The sequence below is a fragment of the Carcharhinus amblyrhynchos genome, chromosome 3 (genome assembly GCF_965287045.1).
Source record: "Carcharhinus amblyrhynchos chromosome 3, sCarAmb.v2.hapA, whole genome shotgun sequence".
NCBI classification, from domain to species: Eukaryota; Metazoa; Chordata; class Chondrichthyes; order Carcharhiniformes; family Carcharhinidae; genus Carcharhinus; species Carcharhinus amblyrhynchos.
Genome location: NC_137326.1, coordinates 1,205,053 through 1,232,119, shown reverse-complemented (window position 1 = coordinate 1,232,119; position 27,067 = coordinate 1,205,053). Strand labels below are relative to the sequence as shown.

Sequence of the window (27,067 nt, the reverse complement as noted above, 5' to 3'; positions counted from 1 at the left end):
CAGTGCTCCTTCCATTCACATTGTCGGCCACTTTAAGACTTGAACAGCAGGTTAGGTGTAAAGATTCGCATTCTAATCAGTAATCTGTAAACCGTCTGTGCTTTATATGCTCTGTCTGAGGCCAGAACTCTCCATTCACCTGACGAAGGGGCTAACCCAAAAGCTAGTGAGTTTACTATCAAATAAATCGGTTGGACTTAAACCTGGTGTTGTCAGACTTTTTACTGTGTTTACCCCAGTTCAACGCCGGCACATCCACATCATGACTAGCTGTTCGGTACAGCTACACAATTCATCTTGCTGCCCTTGCTCTTTCCCTACAGCCTTAGAAATGTTTCCTTTGCAGGTGTTTATACGTTTCCCTTTGGAAAGGTATTGAATCTGAGTCTAGCATTTCAGGCAGTATATTCCCAATTGCCATTTCTCTTCATCTCCCTGCTAAGTTTTTGATTAATGGGAACACCAGTTTCTCCCACAGTTGGACAAAGTTTATTAAATTAATGTGTTAGTTTCTGATTTTAGTTAGTTTCTGGCCTTCATAGCGAGGGGGATTGAATATAAAAGTAGGGAGGTCTTGCTGCAGCTGTATAGGGCATTGGTGAGGCCGCAGCTGGAGTACTGTGTGCAGTTTTGGGCGCCGTACTTACGCAAGGATATTTTGGCCCTGGAGGGAGTGCAGAGGAGGTTTACTAGGCTGATACCGGAGTTGAGGGGATTGAGCTATGAGGAGAGGCTGAATAAACTAGGCTTGTACTCGTTAGAGTTTAGAAGAATGAGGGGAGATCTCATTGAGACGTATAAGATGATGAATGGGATGGATAGGATAGAGGTGGAGAGACTCTTCCCGCTCAAAAAAGACAGTAGGACTAGGGGGCACAGCCTCAAGATAAAGGGGAGGTGGTTTAGAACGGAGTTGAGGAGGAACTTCTTCACTCAAAGGGTGGTGAATCTCTGGAATTCTCTGCCCGTTGAAGTGGTGGAGGCTGCCTCGCTAAATATTTTTAAGAAGCGGGTTGATGGGTTCTTGATAAGAGAGGGGATTAAGGGTTATGGGGAGAGGGCGGGAAAGTGGAACTGAGCCACGACAGATCAGCCATGATCTTATTGAATGGCGGGGCAGGCTCGAAGGGCTAGATGGCCTACTCCTGCTCCTATTTCTTATGTTCTTATGTTCTTATGATTTTAACACTTTGTTCAGCACTCAGTCTAAAATGTGATGCTTTTCACCAGAATGAGGTTATATTTGTGCAGATTCACAAGGGGTGGGTGAGATCCTAAATAAATATTTCTCATCGGTATTTACTGTTGGGAAAAGCATGGATATTAGGGATCTTGAGGAAATAAATAGTGATGTCTTGAGGAGTGTACATATTACAGAGAAAGAGGTGCTGGAAATCTTAAAGCGTGTCAAAGTAGACAAATCCACGGGACCTGATGAAGTCTATCCCAAGGCGTTGTTAGAGGCTAGGGAGGAAATTGCGTGTCTCCTAGCAGAGAGATTGGAATCATCGATAGTCACAGGTGAACATTGAAGGGTGGCAAATGTTGTGCCTTTGTTTAAAAAGAGCTGCAAGGAAAAGCCTTGGAACTATCGACAGTGAGCCTAACATCTATAATGGATAAGTTGTTAGAAGGTATTTTGAGAGACAGGATCTACAGGCATTTAGAGACGTAAGGATTGCTTAGGGACAGTCAGCATGGCTTTGTGAGTGGAAAATCATGTCTCGTGAATCTGATTCGGTTTTTTTGAAGGGGTAACCAAGAAGGAAGATGAGGGCAGTGGAGTTGATGTTGTTTACATGGATTTTAGCAAGGCCTTTAACAAGGTATCACACGATAGATACAAAAGATCATCTGGACTCGAAGTGTCAGCTCTTTTCTCTCCTTACAGATGCTGCCAGACCTGCTGAGATTTTCCATCATTTTCTTTTTTGGTACAGCATAATAGGTTATTGCATGAGATTAAATCTCACAGGATCCAGGGTGAGGTAGCCAATTCGATACAAAATTGGCTTGATGACAGAAGACAGAGGATGGATGTAGAGGGTTGTTTGTGAGGTAGTAGTAGAGGTGGGTACAATTTTATCTTTTAAAAAGCATTTAGATAGTTACATGGGTAAGATGGGTACAGAGGGATATGAGCTTAATAGTAAAAAAGTGGATGGCGTGGACAAGTTGGGCCAAAGAGCCTGTTTCCATGCTGTAACCCTCTATGACTGTCTCCATGCAGTGCTTCTTGATGTGTGGTCATGTTGGAAATATGGCAGCCAATTGTGCACAGCCAGCTCCCACAAACAGCAGTCTGATAATGACCAGATTATCTGGAACTTTATTGTGATGGCGTTTGAGGGTTAAAGTATTGGCCAGGGCATCTCCCCTGCTCTCCTTCCAAATAGTGGCACGGGATCTTTTACATTCACCAGGGCAGGTGGCTGGGGCTTGCTTGGTGTATTGGCTTATTGGAAAGACAGCATCTCCAACAATTCAGCACTGTGCTGGAGTGTGAGTGTTGATCTCTGAACTGAAGCCTGGAATGGGCCTTGAAACCAGACGTTTTAACTGTGAGACTAGTGTGCCACCCACTGAACCATGGCTGGCGCTGGTGTTTTGTCCTGGAATGTAATTGCACAGGATGCGTGATCTGTGGGATTAATGCTTTGCATACAAGTTTGCATTGAATGCAGTGCTTGTTGGCCTTGGCCTGACTTAGCACGTCTCCTAATTGTTTTCCTAAATATTACACTAATTGGGGTTTTAAGAAATATCTTTACCTTCTTTGTTTTCGGTTTCTCTTCCTCTGATTCCTGTCAATCACTATGATTTGTCCTTTTGTATTCACCAATCCAAAACACGTGAATCCTACTGTAAACAGTCAACAAATGAGATTACTTCATTTGGGAGAAAAAACTTAACATTTTGTTTCTTCAATTAGCTTCTCTAGATTACATTAAAAACCATCAGGTGGATCCAATTGACAGTGAAGATTTTGAGAGAGAATGTGGTATTGGAGTTGTGGTGACACCAGAACAGATTGAGGAAGCGGTGAGTGTGTTCAGCTTGTTGTGTTATCTGCTGCAAAAACATTTCCTAAATCGGATTTAAATGCCAGGAGATGGGTGACTCTCCCTCAGTCCAACTATAATCAGCTCCTTGCTACAGCAGCTCGGTGTGTGACTGTCTGCTCTGTTGTTTGGATTAGATTGTTTGGATCTGAATGGAGCGGATGTCGCTGGGCAGGTGAGAACTGATGCTGGAGAATATCAATTGCCAAGTTATAATACTGGCACCCACCTGACAATATAGAAAATTGGCCGGGTAGCTCCTGTCCTCGATCAAACTGCCAACTACTGCTCTGTAAAAAGTCTGACAACACCAGGTTTTAGTCCGACTAAAACCTGGTGTTGTCAGACTTTTTACTGTGTTTACGCCAGTCCAACGCCGGCATACCCACATCATAACTACTGCTCCATCAGACTTCTCTTAATCATTTGCAAAGTGATGCAAGGGGTCAGTAACAGCACTACCGGATGGCACTTATACTGCAATAACCTGCTCACTGACACTTAGTGTGGGTTCCAGCAGGACCACTCGCTCCCTGACCTCATTGGTTCATAGAGACTAGAATCAGGAGGAGGTCATTGGGCTCTTCGAGCTTGCTCCGCCATTCATTTTGATCATAAGAACATAAGAAATAGGAGCAGGAGTAGGCCATCTAGCCCTTCAAGCCTGCCCCGCCATTCAATAAGATCATGGCTGATCTGTCGTTGCTCAGTTCCACATTCCCGCCCTCTCCCCATAACCCTTAATCCCCTCTCTTATCAAAAACCCATCAACTTGCATCTTAAAAATATTTAGCGAGGTAGCCTCCACCACTTCAACGGGCAGAGAATTCCAGAGATTCACCACCCTTTGAGTGAAGAAGTTCCTCCTCAACTCCATTCTAAACCGCCCCCCCCCTTTATCTTGAGGCTGTGCCCCCTAGTCCTACTGTCCTTTCTGAGCGGGAAGAGCCTCTCCACCTCTATCCTATCCATCCCATTCATCATCTTATATGTCTTAATGAGATCTCCCCTCGTTCTTCTAAACTCTAACGAGTACAAGCCTAGTTTATTCAGCCTCTCCTCATAGCTCAACCCCCTCAACTCTGGCATCAGCCTAGTAAACCTCCTCTGCACTCTCTCCAAGGCCAAAATATCCTTGCGTAAGTGCGGCGACCAAAACTGCACACAGTACTCCAGCTGCGGCCTCACCAATGCCCTATACAGCTGCAGCAAGACCTCCCTACTTTTATATTCAATCCCCCTCGCTATGAAGGCCAGCATCCCATTCGCCTTCCTGACCACCTGCTGCACCTGCAGGCTGGGTTTGTGCGACTCATGCACAAGGACCCCGAGGTCCCTCTGCACCGTCGCCTGCTGCAGTTTTTCGCCATGTAAGTAATAGCCCTTCCTACCATTATTCCTACCAAAGTGGACCACCTCGCACTTGCCAACATTAAATTCCATTTGCCAGTTCCTGGCCCATTCCCCCAGCCTATCTAGATCCTTCTGCAGACTCTCCACACCCTCTGCGCAATTTGCCGTTCCACCAATCTTGGTGTCATCAGCAAATTTCGACACCCTACACTCGGTTCCCTCCTCCAGATCATCTATATAAATGGTAAATAGCTGAGGCCCCAGCACCGACCCCTGGGGCACTCCACTGGTCACCAGCCGCCAATCCGAATAGCACCCATTAACCCCCACTCTCTGCCTCCTATTTGACAACCAATCCTCTATCCACGCTAACACCCTACCCCCAACTCCATGTCCCCTGACCTTCTGCAATAACCTCTTGTGAGGCACCTTGTCAAATGCCTTCTGAAAATCCAGAAAGACCACATCCACCGGCTCTCCTCTATCCACCGCCCTAGACACATCCTCATAGAACTCCAGTAAATTTGTCAGACACGACTTCCCCTTAGAGCAGACGCAGCACGTTTCATTATCAAGCAATTCCCCTCAAGATGCCTCGCTTTTTCCTCCTTGATGATGGATTCTAACATTTTACCTACAACAGATGAATGTCCTGATTTCCCCACTTCCCCTTCCCCCACCCCAAAATAATCCCCTGATCGCTTTCGCCCCAAGATCTATCAAATCACACTGAAGCATCTCTACATCCTCCTCACAGCTCACCCTCCCACCCAACTTTGTGTCATCTGCAGATTTGGAGATCATACATTCAGTTCCATTTTCCAAATTATTTGTGAACAGTTGGGGTCCTAGTACAGATCTCTGCGGAACCCCATTAGTCACTGCCTGCCAATTGGAAAAATGCCAACTGTTTGCTTCTTATCTGCTAACCAGCTTTCTATTCATCTCGACATTACCTATAATCCATGTGCTTTAATTTTACATAGTAGCCTGTTATGTGAGACCTTGTTGAAAATCGAAATAAATCACATGCACTCGTTCTCCTCGGTCAATTCTACTAGTCACGTCTTAAAAATTCCAATAGAGTTTTCAAACATGATTTCCCTTTTGTAAATCCATGCTGATTTTGTCATTTTCCCACTGCCTTCCAAATGCCAAGTTCAAACATGGAGTAAAGAGCTGAGCCAGAGGTGAGAGTGACTGCCCTTGATATCAAGGCTGTGTTTAAGAGTCCACAGGACTCTTAAATCGGCCTCGCAGGTGGAGGAGGTGGTCAAGAAGGCGTATGGTGTACTGGCCTTCATTAATCGAGGGATTAAGTTTAGGAGTCGGGAGGTAATGCTGGAACTTTATAAGACCCTTGTCAGGCCTCATTTGGAGTATTGTGCGCAGTTCTGGTCGCCTCACTATAGGAAAGACGTAGAAGCTATTGAAAGGGTGCAGAGGAGATTTACAAGGATGTTGCCTGGACTGGGAGGCATGCCTTATGAAGTTAGGTTGAGGGAGCTGGGACTCTTTTCCCTGGAGAGACGAAGGTTGAGAGGCGACCTGATAGAAGTTTACAAAATGTTGAGAGGAATAGATAGGGTGGACTCTCAGAGGCTATTTCCCCGGGTTGAAATGGTCGCTACGAGAGGACACAGATTTAAGGTGCGGGGAGGGAGGTTCAGAAGTGATGTTAGGGGTAAGTTTTTCACTCAGAGGGTGGTGAGTGAATGGAATCGGCTGCCGTCAGTGGTGGTGGAGGCGAACTCGCTGGGGTCTTTTAAAAGACTTCTGGATGAGTATATGGGGTTTAATGAGATTGAGGGTTATAGATAGGTCTGTAGGTTGGTAGGTGATGTGATCGGCGCAACTTGTGGGCCGAAGGGCCTGTTTGTGCTGTAGTGTTCTATGTTCTATGTTAACTGACTGTGGGCTCAAGGAACCCCAGCAAAACTGGAGTAAATGAGATTCGGGGGAAAGCTGTCTGCTGGTTGGAATCATACCTGGCACAAAGGAAGATGGTTATGGTGATTGGAGGTCAATTATCTCAGCCCCAGGACATCACTCCTCAGGGTTAGTGTCCTCAGCCCAACCATCTTCAACTGCTGCATCAATGACCTTCCTTTGAATATAAGGTCAGAAGTGGGGACGTTCATCGATGATTGCACAATGTTCAGCATCATTTGTGACTCCTTGGATACTGAAGCATGCCATGTTCAAATGCAGCAAGACCTGGATAATCTCCAGATGTGGGCTGGAGATTGCCTGGCATTGTCTGGACAATGACCAGCTGCAAAAAGAGAGACTCTAACCATCGCCTCTTGACATTCATTGGCATTATCATCGCTGAATCCCCTACTGTCAACATCCTGGGAGTTACTATTGACCAGAAGCGGAACTGGACTAGCCATATAAATACAGTGGCTGCAAGAGCAGGTCAGAGGCTAGGAATCCTCTGGAGAGTAACTCACTTCCTGACTTCACAAAGCCTATCCACCATCTACAAGGCACAAGTCAGGAGTGTGATGGAATACTCCCCACTTGCCTGGATGGGTGCAGCTCCAACCACACTCAAGAAGCTCAACACCATCCAGGACAAAGCAGTCCTGCTTGATTTGCTACCCCATCCACCATCTTAAACATTCACCCCCTCTACCAGTGATGCGCAGTGGCAGCCGTATCTGCTATAAACAAGGAGCACTGCAGCAACTTAAGAACATAAGAAATAGGAGCAGGAGTAGGCCATCTAGCCCTTCGAGCCTGCCCCGCCGTTCAATAAGATCATGGCTGATCTGTCGTGGCTCAGTTCCACATTCCCGCCCTCTCCCCATAACCCTTAATCCCCTCTCTTATCAAAAACCCATCAACCCGCTTCTTGCAGCAGATACCTGGAAGTTCCCTCCAACATGTACACCATTCTGACTTGGAAATATATTATCATTCTTTTACTGTCGCTGGGTCACAATCCTGGAGCTCCTTCCCTAATAGCACTGTGGGCATTTCTAGAAGGCAGCTCGTCACCACCTTCTCGAGGGTAATTAAGGATGGGCAGTAAGTGTTGCACCTAGCCAGTGGCACCCACATTCCGTGTAAGAATAAAAAATAATTCCCGTTTCTCTCACACTTTCGACAGTAAGAACACTTGGCGTTTTGAGTTTGTCTGGCATCCCCCTTTCTAAATACTCCACAGATATCAAAGGTCAAACAGCTCAAAGAGCAGCTAAGAATTGCAAGAGCTGATTTGCCTGGGTTCTCTGCATTGCACACATAGACCACCCCAACATGGAATTTATTTTTCTTTTAAGGAAAGTTAATGATGGCGTTGAAGATGTTAATAATTTAACGTTCACAGTATAAATGAAATGACATAGGAGTGCCTCTAATCATTCTCTTTGTGTTCTCCCTAGGTTGAAGCAGCTGTCTGCAAGTATAGGAACCAGATCATGCTGGATCGTTATCGCTTTAACATGGGGCTGTTAATGGGTGAGTGTTACACAAAGGAAGCAAGGAAGTTCCACTCAGCCCAGCTGCCTGTTCCTGACCCCATCCTGCTCCACGCTCCCATATCAAGTGTATAACTGTAACTCCAAGCCAGGAATTTGCTAGTTTATTTTAAGGACAGGGGAACGTGGGCCTGTGACCTTCAGTGATGGGACATGATTCAAGAATCTCAGAATCCAGTAATCTAAAGGCTTGGTCTAAAAATCCAGAAAATGTGAGTTTATATTCCTCCCGGTGGTTTGGCAACAGAATTGTTTTTCTAAAATCTGGAAATGTAAAGTAAGAGTGGCCATGTGGCTTTTAGATTGTCAGAAAACACCAACTGATTTAATAATGCCACGAGTGCCATTGTTACCTCTGCTTTCCGAACAGCCTTCTGAATTAGTCAGGGTAACGTACTATTAGATCAAAGTGCAATGAATCAGGAAGACACATCAGCATCGCCCTCTCTAGGTGACTCAGGATGGGTAATAAATGTCAGATTTGACAGCCAGGCCCACACTCCAGCAGCAATGTTTTAAAAGCAGGAAGGGATTACTGCCAAGTTTTGCTGGTTTGGTCTGTCGCCTTAAAGTCACACAGGAAACTCTGTCAAATGCTGTTACAAAGCTCCATAACGTTGAGGCATTTTTCACAAACACCACTGACCTCCCTGCCCCATATGACAAAACACTGAGATGTGCCACCACAAAAAAGGAGGGAAATGATTCATTGCTGTACTGAAAATATCAGCATCCTGATGGCATTGATAGGGTTCTGAGAGTTTGGTCACTTACAGAATGGCCACAGAACAGGAGAGAATGAAGAGATGTGTTTTTAATTAGTGATCTGTAACGTGCTACCTGAAAGCATATCGTATAACTTTCCAACGTAAATAGAATTAGGGTTTGAAAGAACAAGTTTTCACGGTTAAGGGAAACAAGCAGGGTGAGTGAGACTAATTGAATAACTGTTTCAAAGAAGGCAGTACTGCAGGCTGAATGGCCTGCTATGCTGTTAAAATGTATGGTTCTGATTGATTAGAGAAGACAACTCTTTCAAAGAACTGTGTTGCTGGATGCTGAGTTTTGAGAGTAGGGGGTTAATGTTTGGGGCTTTTTAATGTCACGTCTGTCTCTTCCAGGTGAAGTGAGAAATAAACTAAAGTGGGCAGATGGGAAGATTATCAAGAACGAAGTGGATCTACAGGTAAGTGCAGCACAATGTTCTTGTCAGTGAGAGCTTTGAACTATTCACCTTGTGTTGAAACGAGGCTTCAGTGAAGTGTCTTCTGGAAGCTGGCATCTCTGACAGTGCAACAGCTTCACTGAAGTGAGACTTCTGTCATTCTACATTATGCTGCTGGAGTGGGTTTTGAACCCACAGCTTTCTGACTCAGGGGAGAGAGAGAGAGTTTATTGAGTCACAGCTGACAACTAAGAGAGTTTGACAGGGAGAGCAACTTGATTCTCCTCTCACTGCCTGTACAATAATTCAGAAACTAATCAACATTAAATTTAGAAAGCAGATGAAAGAAAGTCTTTGAAAAGACTCAGTAGATTTGTGACTGGATCTTGTGACTGGTACGGAGCCAGTAATGGACTTCTCATCATTGTGAGCTACTGGCTTGCTCTTCGTGTAAGTAAACTGCTACAGTGCACAGTAACTGGCCGTAAGTAGATCTCATCCTCTGCTGTGGGAAGGATCTTGTGCAAATACAGGCAGCGAATACCAGCTGCAAATACTGACAAAAGTCCAGGTCTTGCTAAAAGCAGACTCTGCTACCCAACAGAACGCAGCAATTAAATTTTGTTGAAACACAGAAAACAGGCTATTCTCGCAGAATTGAATATGTTGCCATCTGCTCCAAGAAAGTAGGAATGTAATGACTTGTCAGTCCTCATTTTAAACTCATACTCTGCCTGTTTCCTGGTATATTATCTCAGCCAGCTGTCTTCTCCAAACTGTAGTTTAAATATAAGTTAAGTGTGTCTTGGGGTACTTATGCTGAATTAGTGGTTTAAATTGTTCCTTGGTAAATAAGTTTTGATATCTATGTTTCACCTTTCAGGTTCTGAATTTACTGGGTCCAAAGACTGAAGCTGACCTAGAAAAGAAGCCAAAGGTTTGATTGCTTCAAATTCTCATTGGCATTGTGAGATGTGTGAATTGTTGCTGAACTTGCTGTGTGTAATAGTCTGGCTGTGATTTTATCTGCAGACAGGAAAGAGATTTTTTAAATGGGGTGAGAGCACCACTGGATAAATCAGTATTTGTAGCCCATCCCTAATTGTCCTTGAACAGCTGTCATGAACTGCTGAAGGCCCTTTGGCATAGGTTCAAAGAAAATGGGTGTTGGGTGTCAGTCAACATCATCCCACAGTATTCCCCAGGTCAGGGTTTCATCTGGGGCAAAAGAGAAATAGGAAGTTAATCGGGACAGACATACAACAACTCCCACATACACATCTTAAACACTTGACCATATTGCATGATAAAGTAAGGCTGGTGGAACTTGTTACCCAGTCACCAAGTTATCAAAATGCCACAAAGGTGCCTGAAACATGATGACTATTAACATTATCACTTCAGTTAAGAGCCTTGTTAATTGATGTGGTCATTATTCACCTTGTTTAAGATTGCAGTGCTAATATCTCAATCCTCAGTAGGAATGAAGCTTGCACCCAGGAGTTTATGTTGAAATCAGGTTAATTAAACCTTAAACTGCATGCAGCTTATTGTTATCCCTTTGAAAAGTGTCCAGTATGCAGGAACATAATGCCATCTGATGCCATTTGTTGTCTGTGATTCAGAAAATTTGCATTTGAATCCCAATTACAGAGATTTGAGCAATAATCTCATCTGATATTCTGCAGCATTGAGGGAGGCATCTTCAATCCTGCGGGAGTGCAGCACTGTCGGAGGGTCAGCCCTTTGACGAATGAGTTATAGAGTCAGAGGTTTACAGCCTGGAACAGGCCCTTCAGCCCAACATGTCCATGCCACCTTTTTTTAAAATCCCTAAGCTAGTCCCAATTGCCCGCATTTGGCCGATACCCCTGTATACCCATCGAACCCATGTAACTGTCGAAATGCTTTTTAAAAGACAAAATTCTACCCGCCTCTACTACTACCTCTGATAGCTTGTTCCAGATACTCACCACCCTCTGTGTGGAAAAAATTGTCCCTCTGGACACTTTTGCATCTCTCCCCTCTCACCGTAAACCTGTGCCCTCTAGTTTTAGACTTCCCTACCTTTGAGGAAAGATATTACTATCTAGCTGATCTGTGCCCCTCATTATTTTCTAAACCTCTATAAGATCACCCTCAGCCTCCTATGCTCCAGAGAAAGAAGTCCCAGTCTATTCAGCCTCTCTTTATAACTCAAACCATCAAGTCCCAGTAGCATCCTAGTAAAATTAAGATTGCTTTTGCCCTGTCAGGCATATGCAATAACTTCCATGGTGCATTTTCTGTCTTGTGTTATAGGTCAATATTTATCCCTGAAGCAACATTTAAAAACAGATTCTCATTTATCATGTTGCTGTTTTTGGGAGATTGCTGTATTAATTAGCTTCTAAATCTCCTACAGTGCAACAGTGACTGCTTTTAAAGAGTACTCTTTTGGCCCAGATTTCCCCTAAGCTGCATTGTGACTGTGCTCTGCGCTGATCTTTCAGAACATTTCCCCCAAAAATCTTAGCGATCTCTGTGGTAAGGATTTGCATTTTCCCAATATCAGTTTTATCGTGGCCCCAGCTCCCGGAAATCACAGAAACGGTGATTCGAGCAAAGCAACCATGAAACATTCTCCGGCAGCAAAGCAGGAGGTAGTGAACAGGTTCTTTCATTCACTCTTTATACTTTGACAGAAAACAAAGCCACTTGGGACATGCACTGAGATTAAAGTAGAACTTGAAATATAAACCAGCCTTAAACCTGATCAGTTTTAAAATCTGTGATTTTTTTTAGTGTAGAATGGAAACACTTGACATTTTGCAAACGTGATTATAATGTTTCAGGGCCAGAGTGGTGGTTCAGCAGTAATTAGCAACTTGGAATGCTGTTAAACATTGAGTTACAATTTATTCAGCCAGCTGTGACTTTCTCAGGACTTTTACAGAAAGACTGGTAAAAATTGGAAGTTCACATCATGTCAGTAATTTGGGATTGATGTCCATCAGTGAGAATATGGAGGGGCAGGAACTGCAGCAGCTAAATTTCTGTACTAATCTACACCTGCAGACACCTAAAGTTGCGGTTGGTTTCAGAAGACTAATTAGAGTGAATGCTGATGCTTTAATCATCAGTAACAACTGTAAAATCTAGCTCATTACCCCTTCCCATCTCCCAACCCTCCCTTTTCTGCCTTCCACCCCCCTCCCCCCTCCCTCCCTCCCACCTGCAATTCCCACCCCATCTCCCAGTGCCCGTATGCCAGCAAGAATGAGCACCAGCAGGAGACCGGGAGGTAATTGGAAGCAAGGACCCGCTGTCAATTCTGGGCTGTACCCCACAGCTGCCTCCATATCTGTGACTGCAGCATCTTGAACCCCATGGCCTGTGAACTGGTTCACTGACTCCCACTTACTGGTAATGCCATAGGGGAGAGATGCCTGTGAATCCTTCAGCCCTGAACCATTGCTACAACAGAGAGTTTGGTATCTCATTCAGAACATTTTTCATTCTAGACCCCAAAGCAGAAAGCTTCAAGAGTGACAACAGCAAGCAAGGATGAATCTACATATAATGGTGAGCTACTGTCTGTGTTCCAGCTCTTAATCAACATGTTTTAGTTTAGTGTTACTGATCCCTGTGTTTGATGAGGCTGGTAAATAAAGCAGAGGAGAAAAAGGTCCAATTTGAAAATCTGTTTACAGCCTGATGTAGCTGCCAGCCTGATCTACAAGAATTTTTATTCAAACAATAAGCGATAGACTCTGTGTTGTCATGGTGTTACTCTGTAATTCCACAACAAAACTGTTCTTGCCATTGAAGAACTTGTATTTAGGATTGGAATAGAGGGATATGGTCCCGGAAGAGTAGGGGGTTTTACTTAAGTCAGGTGGCATGGTTAATGCAGGCTTGGAGGGCTGAAGGGCCTGTTCCTCTGCTGTAATTTTCTTTGTTCTTTGTTTTGTGGCTTTCCTTTTTTGCTGCTAAGTGGTATTAACTGTACATCTTTCAACTTACTGAGCTAATCTATCAAAATGAAAGCTTTCCTTCTAGGCTTGAATGTCTGAATGGCCTCCTCCTCTCAGTAAACTTGTTACAGATTAATCTGGTCGGAAATATAAAGATTTGTTTTCCCTGTTTGGTTGCTTGCAGGTGAAGTGAATGTGGAGGTGACCTCTCTCATGGACCAGCTACGTGGAGAGGCAATAAAGTTTCATAAACCCGGTGAGTAATGGTGCTTGTTGTAGAAAGCCAGGATAGAACTGGAACCTGTCTTTAAAAAGCTTTTATTTAGACATATTACATACAGGCAGCACATTTTCAGTCTGTTCCTCTATAGAAATACAAGTCCATCTCCAGTTACTGCCCATTGCTAACATAAAATTATCATTCCTTTCTCTTTAGTAAAAAATTAACTTTAACTGTGCAACCAAAATTTCAAAACAAATTAAATCCAACAAGAGAAATAACATACTTGACCTCATCCCGTACCAATCTGCCGGCTGCAGATGCACCTGTCCATTGCAGTATCAGTAAGAATGACCACTGCACAGTCCTTGTGGAGACAAAGTCCTTCCTTTACATTGAGAATAACCTCCATCATGTTGTGTGGCACTATCACTGTTCCAAATGGGATAGACTTTGAACCGATCAAGCAACTCAAGACTGGGCATCCACGAGGTGCTGTGGACCATCAGCAGCAGCGGAATTGTAGTCCAGCACAACCTGCAATCTCCTGACCCAGTATATCCCCCACTCAACCATTACCGTCAACCCTGGCTCAATGGAGAGTGCAAGAGGACGTGACAGGAGCAGCCCTGGCATACCTAAAAATGAGGTGTCAACCTAGTGAAGCTACCAAACAGGGTAAACAGCAAGTGACAAACAGAGCTAAGCAATCTCACAACTGACGGATCGGACCTAAGCTCTGCAGTCCTGCTGCATCTGGTCGAGAATTGTAGTGGACAATTAACTCACTGGAAAAGGAGGCTCCACAAATATCCCTGTCCTCAATGCTGGAGGAGCCCAGCACATCAGTGCAAAATATAAGATTGAAGTATTCGCTGCAGTCTTCAGCCAGAAGTGCCGAGTGGATGATCCATCTCGACTTCCTCCAGTGGTCCCCAGCATCTCGGATGCTAGTCTCCAGCCAACTCGATTCACTCCACGTGATATCAAAAAATGGTTGGAAGCACTGGATACTGTAAAAGGAATGGGCCCTGACAACATTCCGGCAAAAGTACTGAAGACTTGTTCTCCAGAACTTGCCTTTCTCTTAGACCAGCTTTTCCAGTACAGTTACAACTGCATCTACCTGATAATGTGGGAAGTTGCCCAGCTGTGTCTTATACACAAAAAACAGGACAAATCCAATCAGACTGCTCTCGATCATTAATAAAGTGATGGAAGGGGTCATCGACAGCGCTTCAAGCAGCCCCTGCTCAGCAATAACCTGCTCAGTGACGCCCAGTTTGGGTTCCACCAGGGTCACTCAGCTCCTGACCTCAATACAGCCTTGGTTCAAACATGGACAAAAGAGCTGAATTCCAGGGCGAGGTGAGAGTGATAGCCCTTGACAACAAGGCCACATTCCACTGAGCATGGCATCAAGGAGCTCGAGTGAAACTGGAATCAATGGGCATCAGGGCAAATCATAGAATCCTACAGTGCAGAAGGAGGCTGTTCTGCCCATTGAGACTGCACTGACCACAATCCCACCCAAGCCCTATCCCCACAACCCCATTACCCTAGCTAGTGCCTCTGACACTGAGAGGCAACTTAGCATGGCCAATCCACCTAACCTGGACATCTTTGCACTATGGGAGGAAACCAGAGCAACTGGAGGAAACCCACACAGACACAGGGAGAACGTGCAAATTCCACACAGATGGTGACCCAAGCTGGGAATCAAACCTGGGTCCCCGGCACTGTGAGGCAGCAGTTCTAATCACTGTGCCGCCCATGCAGATTGATACAGGGCTATGGGGAGAGAATGGGGCAGTGGGATTAGTTTGGGATTGATGCAGAGCTATGGGGAGAGAGCCGCTTAGTGGGATTAGTTTGGGATTGTTACAGAATTATGGGGAGTGAGCAGGGCAGTGGGATTATTTTAGGATTTATACAGGGCAGTGAAGAGAGTGCGGCAGTGGGATTAGTTTGGGATTGATACAGAGCAATGAAGAGAGAGTGAGGGCAGTGAGATTAATTTGGCGACTGATACAGGGCTATGGGGAGAGAGCGGGGCAGTGGGATTAGTTTGGGATTGATGCAAGGCTATGGGAAGAGAGCGGGACAGTGGGATTAGTTTGGGATTGATACAGGGCTATGGGAAGAGAGCGGGGCAGTGGGATTAGTTTGGGCATTGATACAGGGCTATGGGGAGAGACCAGCAGAATGGTATTAGTGTTAGACCTATGAATGGGCAATGAAGGGAATGTTTTTCTGTAGCCTGTGTCAGTAGCCTTCCAGAGGGAGCAGACTTTCTCTCGATCGGTATTTAACCCTGTTAAAACCTAGATTATTTAGCCCTGAGCTACAAAATGTGGTGATTTGTTTTGCTTTTCAATCTAGGTGAGAATTATAAAACTGATGGCTACATTGTCACTTCGCACACCATGGAACTGTTGCAGAAACATCTAGAAATTACAGGTGGCCAGGTACATTGCTTTCTGTCATTCACCCGAGCTTGCCTGATGTCCATTCCCCTCAGCCATTCCCCTCACTCCATTCCCAGCTGCTCCAGATCTTCCTATCATCCCTGGTGTTTTTTTTTTGTCAAGAGATCCAAGTCTCTCTCAGTTCCTTTTCCATGCTTACCAACACAGGCTTCAGTTAATGCACTGTCCAAATGTGTTTGCTGTTTCTTCAATGTTTACCTCGGTCTATCTTTCTGTAACTGATAATCTGTTGTCTCAGTTCACTTGGAGATTTCAAGTTAACTCCATTTTCACGCTGGTTACAATTGTCAGGTCTCATAATGCATAGAAGACAAGTGCACAAAAATTGTTGTGACCATCTCCTGTATAACTCTGTCCAACTTGTACATGAAGTTTATTGAGAAAAGCGGCTAGTTTACTGCTGATTGATGGGGCAGTGTAATGATTGTGCCGAAGGGTATCTTCCTTCTGGATGGTGAACAGCAGACTGTCCCATTGGTTCCAGGATTGTAATACTTTCAATCGCATGCCCAGCATGTCCCCTCCTGTGGTCTCTGCTGCTTCTGTGATGAGCAGACATTGATGGGAGTGTCTCAGTGAATCAGTGTGGAGGCTGCATGTTTGACCAGATGCAAAAAGATTAATGTGATTTAGAGAGTCCATAAGTACTACATCTTCCTTATTCATTTTCCTTTCAATTTCTATTGTGTTCCTCACAGTTCTTTCTCTTTGTCTGAGAATTGGAATAAACTGAGTTTCTCTCCAGCCCCAGATTCCACACTCTCCCTGAGAGACCTCGCCCTGTCCCACTCACTAAGAGGCCCTCCACCCACCCACAGCAGGACGAGTGTGTGTGCATTCTTTCTCAGCTGATTGGAATTAATGGGGCACAATCACATTGAGACATTCAGAAACACAGCCACGATAGATTTGATTCAACTGGTTAGACAAATCTCTGTTCTATACTCAGGTACGAACAAGATTTCCACCAGAACCCAACGGTATTCTCCACATCGGCCACGCAAAGGCGATCAACTTCAACTTCGGTTACGCAAAGGTGAGCTTTCCCAGGAGCAGTTATTCTGCTCAGCAGACCCATCCCCGCCAGTACTGTACCCCAGTGTTATACAGCAATAGACCTGTCCCCACCAGTACTGTACCCCAGTGTTATACAGTGACAGACCCATCCCCGCCAGTACTGTACCCCAGTGTTATACAGTGAAAGACCCATCCCCACCAGTACTGTACCCCAGTGTTATACAGCAATAGACCCGTCCCCACCAGTACTGTACCCCAGTGTTATACAGTGACAGACCCATCCCCGCCAGTACTGTACCCCAGTGTTATACAGTGAAAGACCCATCCCCACCAGTACTGTACCCCAGTGTTATACAGCGACAGACCTGCCCCCACCAGTACTGTACCCCAGTGTTATACAGCGACAGACCCTCCCTACCAGTACTGTACCCCAATGTTAAACAGTGACAAATGCGTCCCACCAGTACTGTACCCCAGTGTTATACAGCGACAGACCCATCCCCACCAGTACTGTACCTCAGTGTTATACAGTAACAGACCCGTCCCCACCAGTACTGTACCTCAGTGTTATACAGTAACAGACCCATCCCCACCAGTACTGTACCCCAGTGTTATACAGTGACAGACCCGCCCCCACCAGTACTGTACCCCAGTGTTATACAGCGACAGACCCTCCCTACCAGTACTGTACCCTAGTGTTATACAGTGACAAATGCGCCCCACCAGTACTGTACCCCAGTGTTATACAGTGACAGACCTGTCCCCACCAGTACTGTACCTCAGTGTTATACAATGACAGACCCGTCCCCACCAGTACTGTATCCCAGTGTTATACAGTGACAGACCCATCCCCACCAATACTGTACCCCAGTGTTATACAGCAACAGGCCTGCCCCACTAGTACTGTACCCCAGTGTTATACAGCAACAGACCTGTCCCCACCAGTACTGTACCCCGGTGTTATACAGCGACAGACCCTGCCTACCAGTACTGTACCCTAGTGTTAAACAGTGACAAATGAGCCCCACCAGTACTGTACCTCAGTGTTATACAGTAACAGACCCATCCCCACCAGTACTGTACCTCAGTGTTATACAGTGACAGACCCGTCCCCACCAGTACTGTACCCCAGTGTTATACAGTGACAGACCCGTCCCCACCAGTACTGTACCTCAGTGTTATACAGTGACAGACCCGTCCCCACCAGTACTGTACCCCAGTGTTATACAGTGACAGACCCGTTCCCACCAGTACTGTACCCCAGTGTTATACAGTGACAGACCTGTCCCCACCAGTACTGTACCCCAGTGTTATACAGTGACAGACCCATCCCCACCAGTACTGTACCCCAGTGTTATACAGTGACAGACCTGTCCCCACCAGTACTGTACCTCAGTGTTATACAGTAACAGACCCATCCCCACCAGTACTGTACCCCAGTGTTATACAGTGACAGACCCGTCCCCACCAGTACTGTACCCCAGTGTTATACAGTGACAGACCCGTTCCCACCAGTACTGTACCCCAGTGTTATACAGTGACAGACCTGTCCCCACCAGTACTGTACCCCAGTGTTATACAGTGACAGACCCATCCCCACCAGTACCGTACCCCGGTGTTATACAGTGACAGACCCTCCCTACCAGTACTGTACCCCAGTGTTATACAGCAACAGGCCTGCCCCACTAGTACTGTACCCCAGTGTTATACAGCAACAGACCTGTCCCCACCAGTACTGTACCCCGGTGTTATACAGCGACAGACCCTGCCTACCAGTACTGTACCCTAGTGTTAAACAGTGACAAATGAGCCCCACCAGTACTGTACCTCAGTGTTATACAGTAACAGACCCATCCCCACCAGTACTGTACCCCAGTGTTATACAGTGACAGACCCGTCCCCACCAGTACTGTACCCCAGTGTTATACAGTGACAGACCTGTCCCCACCAGTACTGTACCCCAGTGTTATACAGTGACAGACCCTCCCTACTAGTACTGTACCCTAGTACAGTGACAAATGTGCCCCACCAGTACTGTACCTCAGTGTTATACAGTGACAGACCCATCCCCACCAGTACTGTACCCCAGTGTATACAGTGACAGACCCGTCCCCACCAGTACTGTACCCCAGTGTATACAGCGACAGACCCATCCCCACCAGTACTGTACCCCAGTGTATACAGTGACAGACCCGTCCCCACCAGTACTGTACCCCAGTGTTATACAGCGACAGACCCATCCCCACCAGTACTTACCCCAGTGTATACAGTGACAGACCTGTCACCACCAGTACTGTACCCCAGTGTATACAGTGACAGACCCGTCCCCACCAGTACTGTACCCCAGTGTATACAGCGACAGACCCATCCCCACCAGTACTTACCCCAGTGTATACAGTGACAGACCTGTCCCCACCAGTACTGTACCCCAGTGTTATACAGCGACAGACCCGTCCCCACCAGTACTGTACCCCAGTGTTATACAGCGACAGACCCATCCCCACCAGTACTTACACCAGTGTATACAGTGACAGACCTGTCCCCACCAGTACTGTACCCCAGCGTACACAGCGACAGACCTGTCCCCACCTGTACAATTACAATTTGTGTATTATGAGGAGATTTTCCTGAGTTGAGAATTTACTTCTCAGACCATGGTGATTTACTTCTAGAACTAGGGGTCACTGTTTAAAAATAAGAGACTGCTCATTTAAGACAGAAAAGGGAAAAAAAATTCTCTGATGGAGTCTTTGGAACTCTGTTCCTCAAAAAGCAGTGGAAGCAGAATCTTTGAATATTTTTGAGACAGAGCTGGATAGATTCTTCACCAGCAAGGGGGTGAAAGGTGATTGGGATTAGACAAGAATGTGGGGGTTCAGATTACAATCAGATCAGCCATGATCTTACACTCAAAAGTTTAAGGGGTTCAATGACAGACTCCTAATTCATATGTATGTAACTTACTCTGTAATTACAAGTTGTATTTACTAAGTTTACCATTAATTGCAGGCAAATGCCGGAATCTGCTTCCTTCGCTATGATGACACAAACCCAGAAAAAGAGGAGGAGAAATATTTCCGGGGCATTAGGGACATGGTGGAATGGTTAGGTACGTAACAGAATGGGCAGAATTGGGACACAGATCTGGGTGGATCCAAACAGATCCAGGCTTATCTCAATTTTAGATGAATTATAGAATCACTACGGTGCAGAAGGAGTCTGCACAGACTCTGACAGAGCATCCCTTCCAGGCCCTATCCTATAACCCTACACATTTACCCCACTATTCCCCCTAACCCACACATTCTGGGACACTAAGCAACTCTCTCTTTCTCTCTCTCTCTTTCTTCCCCACCGCGCACCCCCCCAACACACACACATAGCTTGCTGATTCTGAATGGGGAGAAGTCGCCCTCACTCATCCCCTCCTGTACCTCCCTCCCACGCTTAACCCCGCACCCTCCCAACCCTACTGATTTGCCCTGGTGACCCGGGTATAACCTTTGATGCAGGCTGCTTCTGGGTAAAATTAAGAAGCGGGAGCTAGTTAGGAAATGTCACAGTAATCTGCACATTTAGAACTGTTCATTGAAAATGATCTCTGCCAACTAAGCACTGGCCGGGTAGCTGGGGGACGGAGCAGAGTTGGGTCGCTGTTAACTGCAGTTACTTGATTACTTTCCAAGGTTATGAACCGTATGCAGTGACTCATGCATCTGACTATTTTGACCAGCTGTACGAATGGGCGGTGGAACTCATTAAAAGGTGGGTCAAACTAGCGATTGCATCAATCTACCCGTCAGACCTACGTCCGTGTTTGTGTTCCACATGAACCCCCTCCCACCCTCTTCAGCTAACCCTGTCAGCATCACCTTCTGAACCCCTCTCCTTTGTGTGTCACCTCATTTCAATCCAGTTGTTTTGTAGCCACCATTACTGATAGGAGTTTTTATTGCTGATTTATTTCACAGCTCCCATGGTGGGATTTGAACTCCTATCTGAATCATTTGGCCTCTGATTTAGAAGCCAGTAATGTAAGCACTATGCAGCTATAAGAGTCAGTGAGTTATTAGTGACTATCTTATGGTCCATTGTCTCAGACTCTCCATAAGTGAGAGAATTAATAAAAATAAATATTTAGTGCTGGACTTTTTCTTGGGATGTAACAAGCAAAGTAATTGATGAAAAAGCAAGCAAAGTGAATATGCTGACAAAATGTGGAATAGTTACCATGTACAGTTTTTATGCTTAGTTTCTCACAAAACACAATAATAGCTTGTGGGTGCTGCACTAAATAATATCCTTACTTTACAATTCTCTTTATTTCTCTTTGAAGGTGACACATTAATAAATATTTTAAACAAATGATCAGAATCAAACAAGACCAGATGTTATTCCAAGAGGATGCAAATGGAAAATCTATTTGATCAAATCCCATAAAGTATTTGAATTAAGTGACTTGGCCGCTGTCACAAACAAAATACTGAGAATCTCTCACACCTTGCACTGTTATTTCTGAGAGTGGCTCTGGCTTTTAAATCCTGGGAAGTGAGAGAGAATTAAAGAAGCCAATTAATAATATTATGTTAATTGTTAGCAATGCTTCATTACTTATATTCAGCTCCTTCTTTCGATACCCTCCCACCCATGTACCGTTTACTCTGCAATCCTCTGCTTGTTCAACTCCCCAATCCAGCGTAACCATCCTGCATATTACCCAATCTCCTCTGACACAGCCATCATCAGCATTTCCCCAAACAGCTTGTTTCCACTTTCTGTGAATATCGCCCTGCTGTGCCACTGTTCCCCTCTGTGAGCATCGCACTATCATGCATCCTCTCTTCCCTCCCAAGCTCTGTGAGAAGGAAATGAGTGTTTCTACAGGTTCATCCAGGGGATGTGGGAGTCCCTCGTAAGGCTGCACATATTGCCCAATCTCAGAGACTTGAAGACGATGGTGGTGAGTTTGTACAGCATGGACTGAGCCTGATTGGGCCTTGATTGTGTGAATGGGGACAGCTCCCACAAGGTAACAGAATCCTTCATGGGACCACCCCCCCCAGCCAACACTTATCTCCATCAGTAAAACAGCTTATCTGGTGATTATCTCATTGTGGCGTGTGGGAGTGTGCTGTTTAAAATTAGTTGCTGACTTCCCTACACAACAACAGACTATATAGAAACATAGGCCATTCAGCCCATTGAGTCTGCGCCAACCACAATCCCACCCTGGCCCTATTTCCATACCCCACACATTTCCCTGCTGTTCCCCCTGAGACTAAGGGGCAATTTAACATGGTCAATCTACCTAACCCGCACATCTTTGGGAGGAAACAGGAAAACCCGGAGGAAACCCATACCGACATGGGGAGAATGTGCAAACTGCACACAGTGTGTGTGGAATTGAACCTGGGACCCGGCACTGAGAGGCAGCAGTGCTAACTACTGTGCCACATTATCTGAGGTGCAGTTTTGAATATCTGAGTTCAATAAAGATGCTACAGAAATGCAGGCTGTTCTGTTTCTTCCTTTAAACAGTGTCAGTATCCAATGAAATGTGATCTGGGGTGTGCTGTGAGATGTTTGGAACTGTTCAGGAATCTTGTGTTTACTGCCCTGCAGGGGTCAGGCCTACGCATGTCACCAGAAAGTGGATGAGATCAAAGGACACAACCCACCTCCATCCCCCTGGAGGGATCGGCCCATCGAGGAATCTCTAATCCTCTTTGAGGTAAGGACAAATGGTGGACTCGCTGTAATCCAGGGGCCCGGGCTGGCGGCGCGCGGTGCCGGGGAGGGCCGGGCTGGTGGCGCACGGTGCCGGGGGGGGGGAGGGGGGCGGGCTGGCGGCGCACGGTGCCGGGGGGGGGGGGCGGGCTGGCAGTGCCGGGTACAAGTCCCCCACTGTGTAATTAACTTCAGTTGTTCAATAAATTCAATTCGTTAAGATATTGGAAATTGAAGGTGAGTGTTGAGAAAACCCATCTGATTTACTGACGTCCTTGAGGGAAGAAAATCTGTCCTGTACCAGGTCTGGCCTACACATCCAGGATGTTGCCTGGATTGGGAGGCATGCCTTATGAAGTTAGGTTGAGGGAGCTGGGTCTCTTTTCCCTGGAGAGACGAAGGTTGAGAGGCGACCTGATAGAAGTTTATAAAATGTTGAGAGGAATAGATAGGGTGGACTCTCAGAGGCTATTTCCCCGGGTTGAAATGGTCGCTACGAGAGGACACAGGTTTAAGGTGCGGGGAGGCAAGTACAGAAGTGATGTTAGGGGTAAGTTTTTCACTCAGAGGGTGGTGAGTGAATGGAATCGGCTGCCGTCAGTGGTGGTGGAGGCGAACTCGCTGGGGTCTTTTAAAAGACTTCTGGATGAGTACATGGGGTTTAATGGGATTGAGGGTTACAGATAGGCCTGGTAGGTATGGATGCGATTGGCGCAATTTGTGGGCCGAAGGGCCTGTTTGTGCTGTAGTGTTCTATGTTCGATGTGACTCCAGACCCACAGCAATGTGGTTACTGTGTGGCTGAGTGAATCGCTCAAACTGTTCAGTTGTAGGTACTTGGGTATGGGTGAGAACCACTGGCCTTGCCAGTGACACCCACATCCCACGAAAGGGAAGGCAAGAACCTGTAGCCTTGCAGGCTGGCACCAGAATCCTGCCTCCATTTTCTCTTCAGCTTATGGAGATAATGGGTCACTGACTGTGTTGGTCATCCTCCAAACACACACTGGAATCTCCCACTAAAGTAAAACAAACCTAGCAGCTGCCCAGTAACTGCAGGGGAAATAGTGCTCACCAATACAGCTTTATGGGGATGTCAGCATTTACAGGGAATCCCTGGAATAGAAACCAGACCAAAATAGTCTAAAAGCCCCACTGTGTGTGTGTGTGTTTGGGGGGGAGGGGGGGGGTGTCTTGGTAGGAGCAGGGTAGTGTGTGTTGTGAGGGGGGGGACAGGAGTGGCTGTGCCAGGCGTGTGTGTGTGGATGGGGGGGTGGAGAGAGGAGGTTGGGGTGTGTGTGTGTGTGTGTGTGTGTGTGGGTGGGGGGCGTGGCGAATGATGTGTGTGGGGGTGACTCTGTCGGCAGGGTTTGTATGGACTGTGCTGGGGGACTGTCTGGTTCAGCTGGGCGAGTTTCGGTAACTCATTTCAGCCTCAGCCATCCTCTGTACAGGAGACCTCGCTGCTGCTTGTGGGAGACTGCTCCATCTAGTGAGAGTGCTGTGAATTGCAGCATTCTGCTGGAACCATGCAAGCTGAGCTGAATTCATCACTGCCTGTCCATTACTGACCTTCTATACTAGGTGGCAGCCTCTTCATGCAAAGATCAATTCTCTGCTGGATTACACTGACTCTGGCATAAGTGAGCCTGCCTCAGACTAAACTCCTTTCTTTCTTTCTCTGCTCCCTCTTAGGAAATGCGGAAAGGGATGTTTGCAGAGGGAGAGGTAACTCTTCGTATGAAGCTGATTATGGAGGATGGCAAGATGGATCCAGTAGCTTACAGAATCAAATACACCCCACACCATCGGACCGGGGACAGCTGGTAAACAGCGACAGGGAATGCTTGCATTTACTCTCAGTGGGATGTGTTAGGGAATTACATTATAAATAGTAACATCCAGTGTTGAGCACTCCTCCAGGATGGCTAGGTCTGACACTGACAGTGGAGGGGACCCTGTTTTGCAGTTACTTGGACTCTGACTTGAGTAAAGATCTATCTGAACCAGCAGTGAGTCTCCCCACTGCTGCTCAGCCCAGTGCAGCCTGGCAGCCTCCCTCTCCCCCCGCTGCCCAGCCCGGTGCAGCCTCCCTCTTCCCCCACTGCCTGACCCAGTGCAGCCTGGCAGCCTCCCTCTCTCCCCTCCTTCACTGCCCTTATTGTCCAGAGGCCACTCCTGCCACCACTTATGCTGCCCCTCCTCCAATCACAGGCTGCTTCTCTCCTATTGCTTCTGAGCAGGGACACAGGACCTGTCTATGATTGGAGGAACAGTTTCTTTCAGAATCTTCCTCTACAATTAGCATTTTGATCATTTCCCTCTGCGGACTATTTGGGATCCTTGTGGACCACACCTACCCAATGGGCCACCTGTTAGACAGACCTGTCCTAACCTGACACTTCCCAGCAGTCACAGCTCTGTCTGTTGTTCTGACATAGAGCACGGAGACTTGCTGCCTGTGATACAGTCGAACTGTCAGTTGTTGCTCCCTGCTCGCCAGTTTGCATTCAGAATCCTGCGGCTAATGCTACCGTGCTGTTTGCTGTGCTCTGAACATGCTCTGATTTATTTGTGTTTTGAAGGTGTATCTACCCCACCTATGACTACACCCACTGTTTGTGTGATTCCATTGAACAAATCACACACTCGCTCTGCACCAAGGAATTCCAGGCTCGGTAAGTCAGAGTTAGAAACTAGAGAACACTTCTCCCATGGGTCACTGCAGCATTCCTGAGTGTAATGCACACAGGTATGGGGCCTATTTAGTAGGTATTGTATTCGCTTGGTACCTATTGGATATTAGATTGATGTCTATATCTATATTGAAATTGGATGTTGGTATCTATTGGAAACTGCATTGATAACTGGAATGATGTTGATATTGGTATCCACTGGGGTTCGTTTAGCTCAGTTGGTGAGATAGCTGGATCGTAATGCAGACCGAGGCTAACAGCGTGGGTTCAATTCCTGTACTGGCTGAAGGCCCCGCCTTCTCAATCGTACCCCTCGCCTGAGGTGTGGTGGCCCTCAGGTGAAATCACCACCAATCAGCTCTCCTCCTCAAAAGAGAGAGCAGCCTATAGTCATCTGGGACTATGGTGCCTTTACCCTAACTAAATTGATATTGTAAGAAGCCTCACAACACCAGGTTGAAGTCCAATAAGTTTATTTGGTATTACAAGCTTTCAGACCGCTGCCCCATCATCAGGTGAGTGCTGAGTTGGGTTCACAAACATGGCATATACAGACAGAGATGCAATTGCAAGGTAATGATCGGAATGTGAGTATTTACAGGTACAGACAATGTGAGTGGCGAGAGGGATAATCATAGGTTAAAGAGGCGTGAAATGTCTCAAGCCAGGACAGTTAGTAGGATTTTGCAAGCCCAGGCAAATGGTGGGGTTACACATAGTGTGACATGAACCCAGGATCCCGGCCGAGACCGTTCTCATGTGTGGACCTCGGTTTCTGCTCCGCGATTCTGCATTGTCGAGTGTCTTGAAGGCTGCCTTGGAAAACACTTACCTGAAGATTGATAAATTGATATTGGAATCTCTTGGATATTGGATTGATATCCCACATGATGTCAGAGCCCATGGAATCCAGGACAGCGTGGCAAATTGGAACTAAAATTGCTGAGTGGCAGGAGGCAGAGGGTGATTGTGGAAAGTTGTTTTTCTGACTGGAAACCTGTGTATAGTGATGTACCACAGAGATCGGTGCTGGGTCCCTTACTGTTTGTACATTAATGATCAGGATGTGAATGTGGGGTACGGTCAGTAAGTTTGCAGATGACATGGAAGTTGGTGATCTGGTAAATAGAGAGGACGAAAGCCTTGCATTACAGGCTGATTACAAGAGATTGATTATAGGGCTGTGGAGAGTGAGCGGGGAACAGCCAGTCCCAGGTTCATTCCCCAGGACAATGCCTTCACCTGTCAGAATCCCACTGCAACTAGTCAGCTCTCTTCTCTTGTAGAGTAAGTTATTGTTCCCCATTACTGTTGCTAATTTCTTGGGATCTCTCCTGATGAGTTCAAGACAAAAAGTTTTGATAGGATGCTATTTAATTTGTTTATGGTGGATAGGTGTCAATAACCAGGGCAGTTATTGCCCATCCCTAATTACCCTTGAGAAGGTGATGGTGAGCTGCTGCTTTGAATCGCTGCAGTCCCTGTGGTGTAGGTACACCCATAGTGCTGTGAGGGAAGGAATTCCAGAATTTTGACCCAGTGACAGTGAAGGAACGAGGATGTGTTTCCTGGCCAGGATGGTGAGTGACTTGGAGGGAAACTTGCAGGTGCTGGTGTTCCCAGGTATCTGTAATTTTGTCCTTCTAGATGGTAGCGGTAGATTTAGAAGGTGCTGTTGAAGGAGCCTTTACTAGTTGTTGTGCCGCACCTTGTCGATGGCACATACTGCTGCCACTGTGTGGGAGGGAGGGAAGGAGTGAATGTTTTAAGTTGTTGGATGAGTGCCAGTCAGGCGTTAGGTAGCGATGGTGCTGAGAGGTAATGTCACACATTTAACATTGAGGCACAGGCTGATGGTGGGGTCACTGTTCAGAGTCCACCAGATGCTGGTAGA

General features: G+C 46.3%; 1 protein-coding gene across 1 annotated transcript in view; it reads left to right on the top strand.

Moving 5' to 3' along the window:
- The window catches only part of qars1 (glutaminyl-tRNA synthetase 1), a 63,223-nt gene that overhangs the window by 7,023 nt on the left and 29,133 nt on the right, over positions 1-27,067 (top strand). The window contains exons 3-15 of the mRNA XM_080218602.1: positions 2,933-3,042; positions 7,808-7,883; positions 9,025-9,089; positions 9,952-10,005; positions 12,572-12,632; positions 13,209-13,280; positions 15,627-15,712; positions 16,683-16,769; positions 19,760-19,859; positions 20,437-20,515; positions 22,373-22,481; positions 24,173-24,303; positions 25,063-25,155. Of these exons, the coding sequence (XP_080074728.1) occupies positions 2,933-3,042; positions 7,808-7,883; positions 9,025-9,089; positions 9,952-10,005; positions 12,572-12,632; positions 13,209-13,280; positions 15,627-15,712; positions 16,683-16,769; positions 19,760-19,859; positions 20,437-20,515; positions 22,373-22,481; positions 24,173-24,303; positions 25,063-25,155 (1,123 nt within the window). The remainder of the gene's footprint in view (positions 1-2,932; positions 3,043-7,807; positions 7,884-9,024; positions 9,090-9,951; positions 10,006-12,571; positions 12,633-13,208; positions 13,281-15,626; positions 15,713-16,682; positions 16,770-19,759; positions 19,860-20,436; positions 20,516-22,372; positions 22,482-24,172; positions 24,304-25,062; positions 25,156-27,067) is intronic.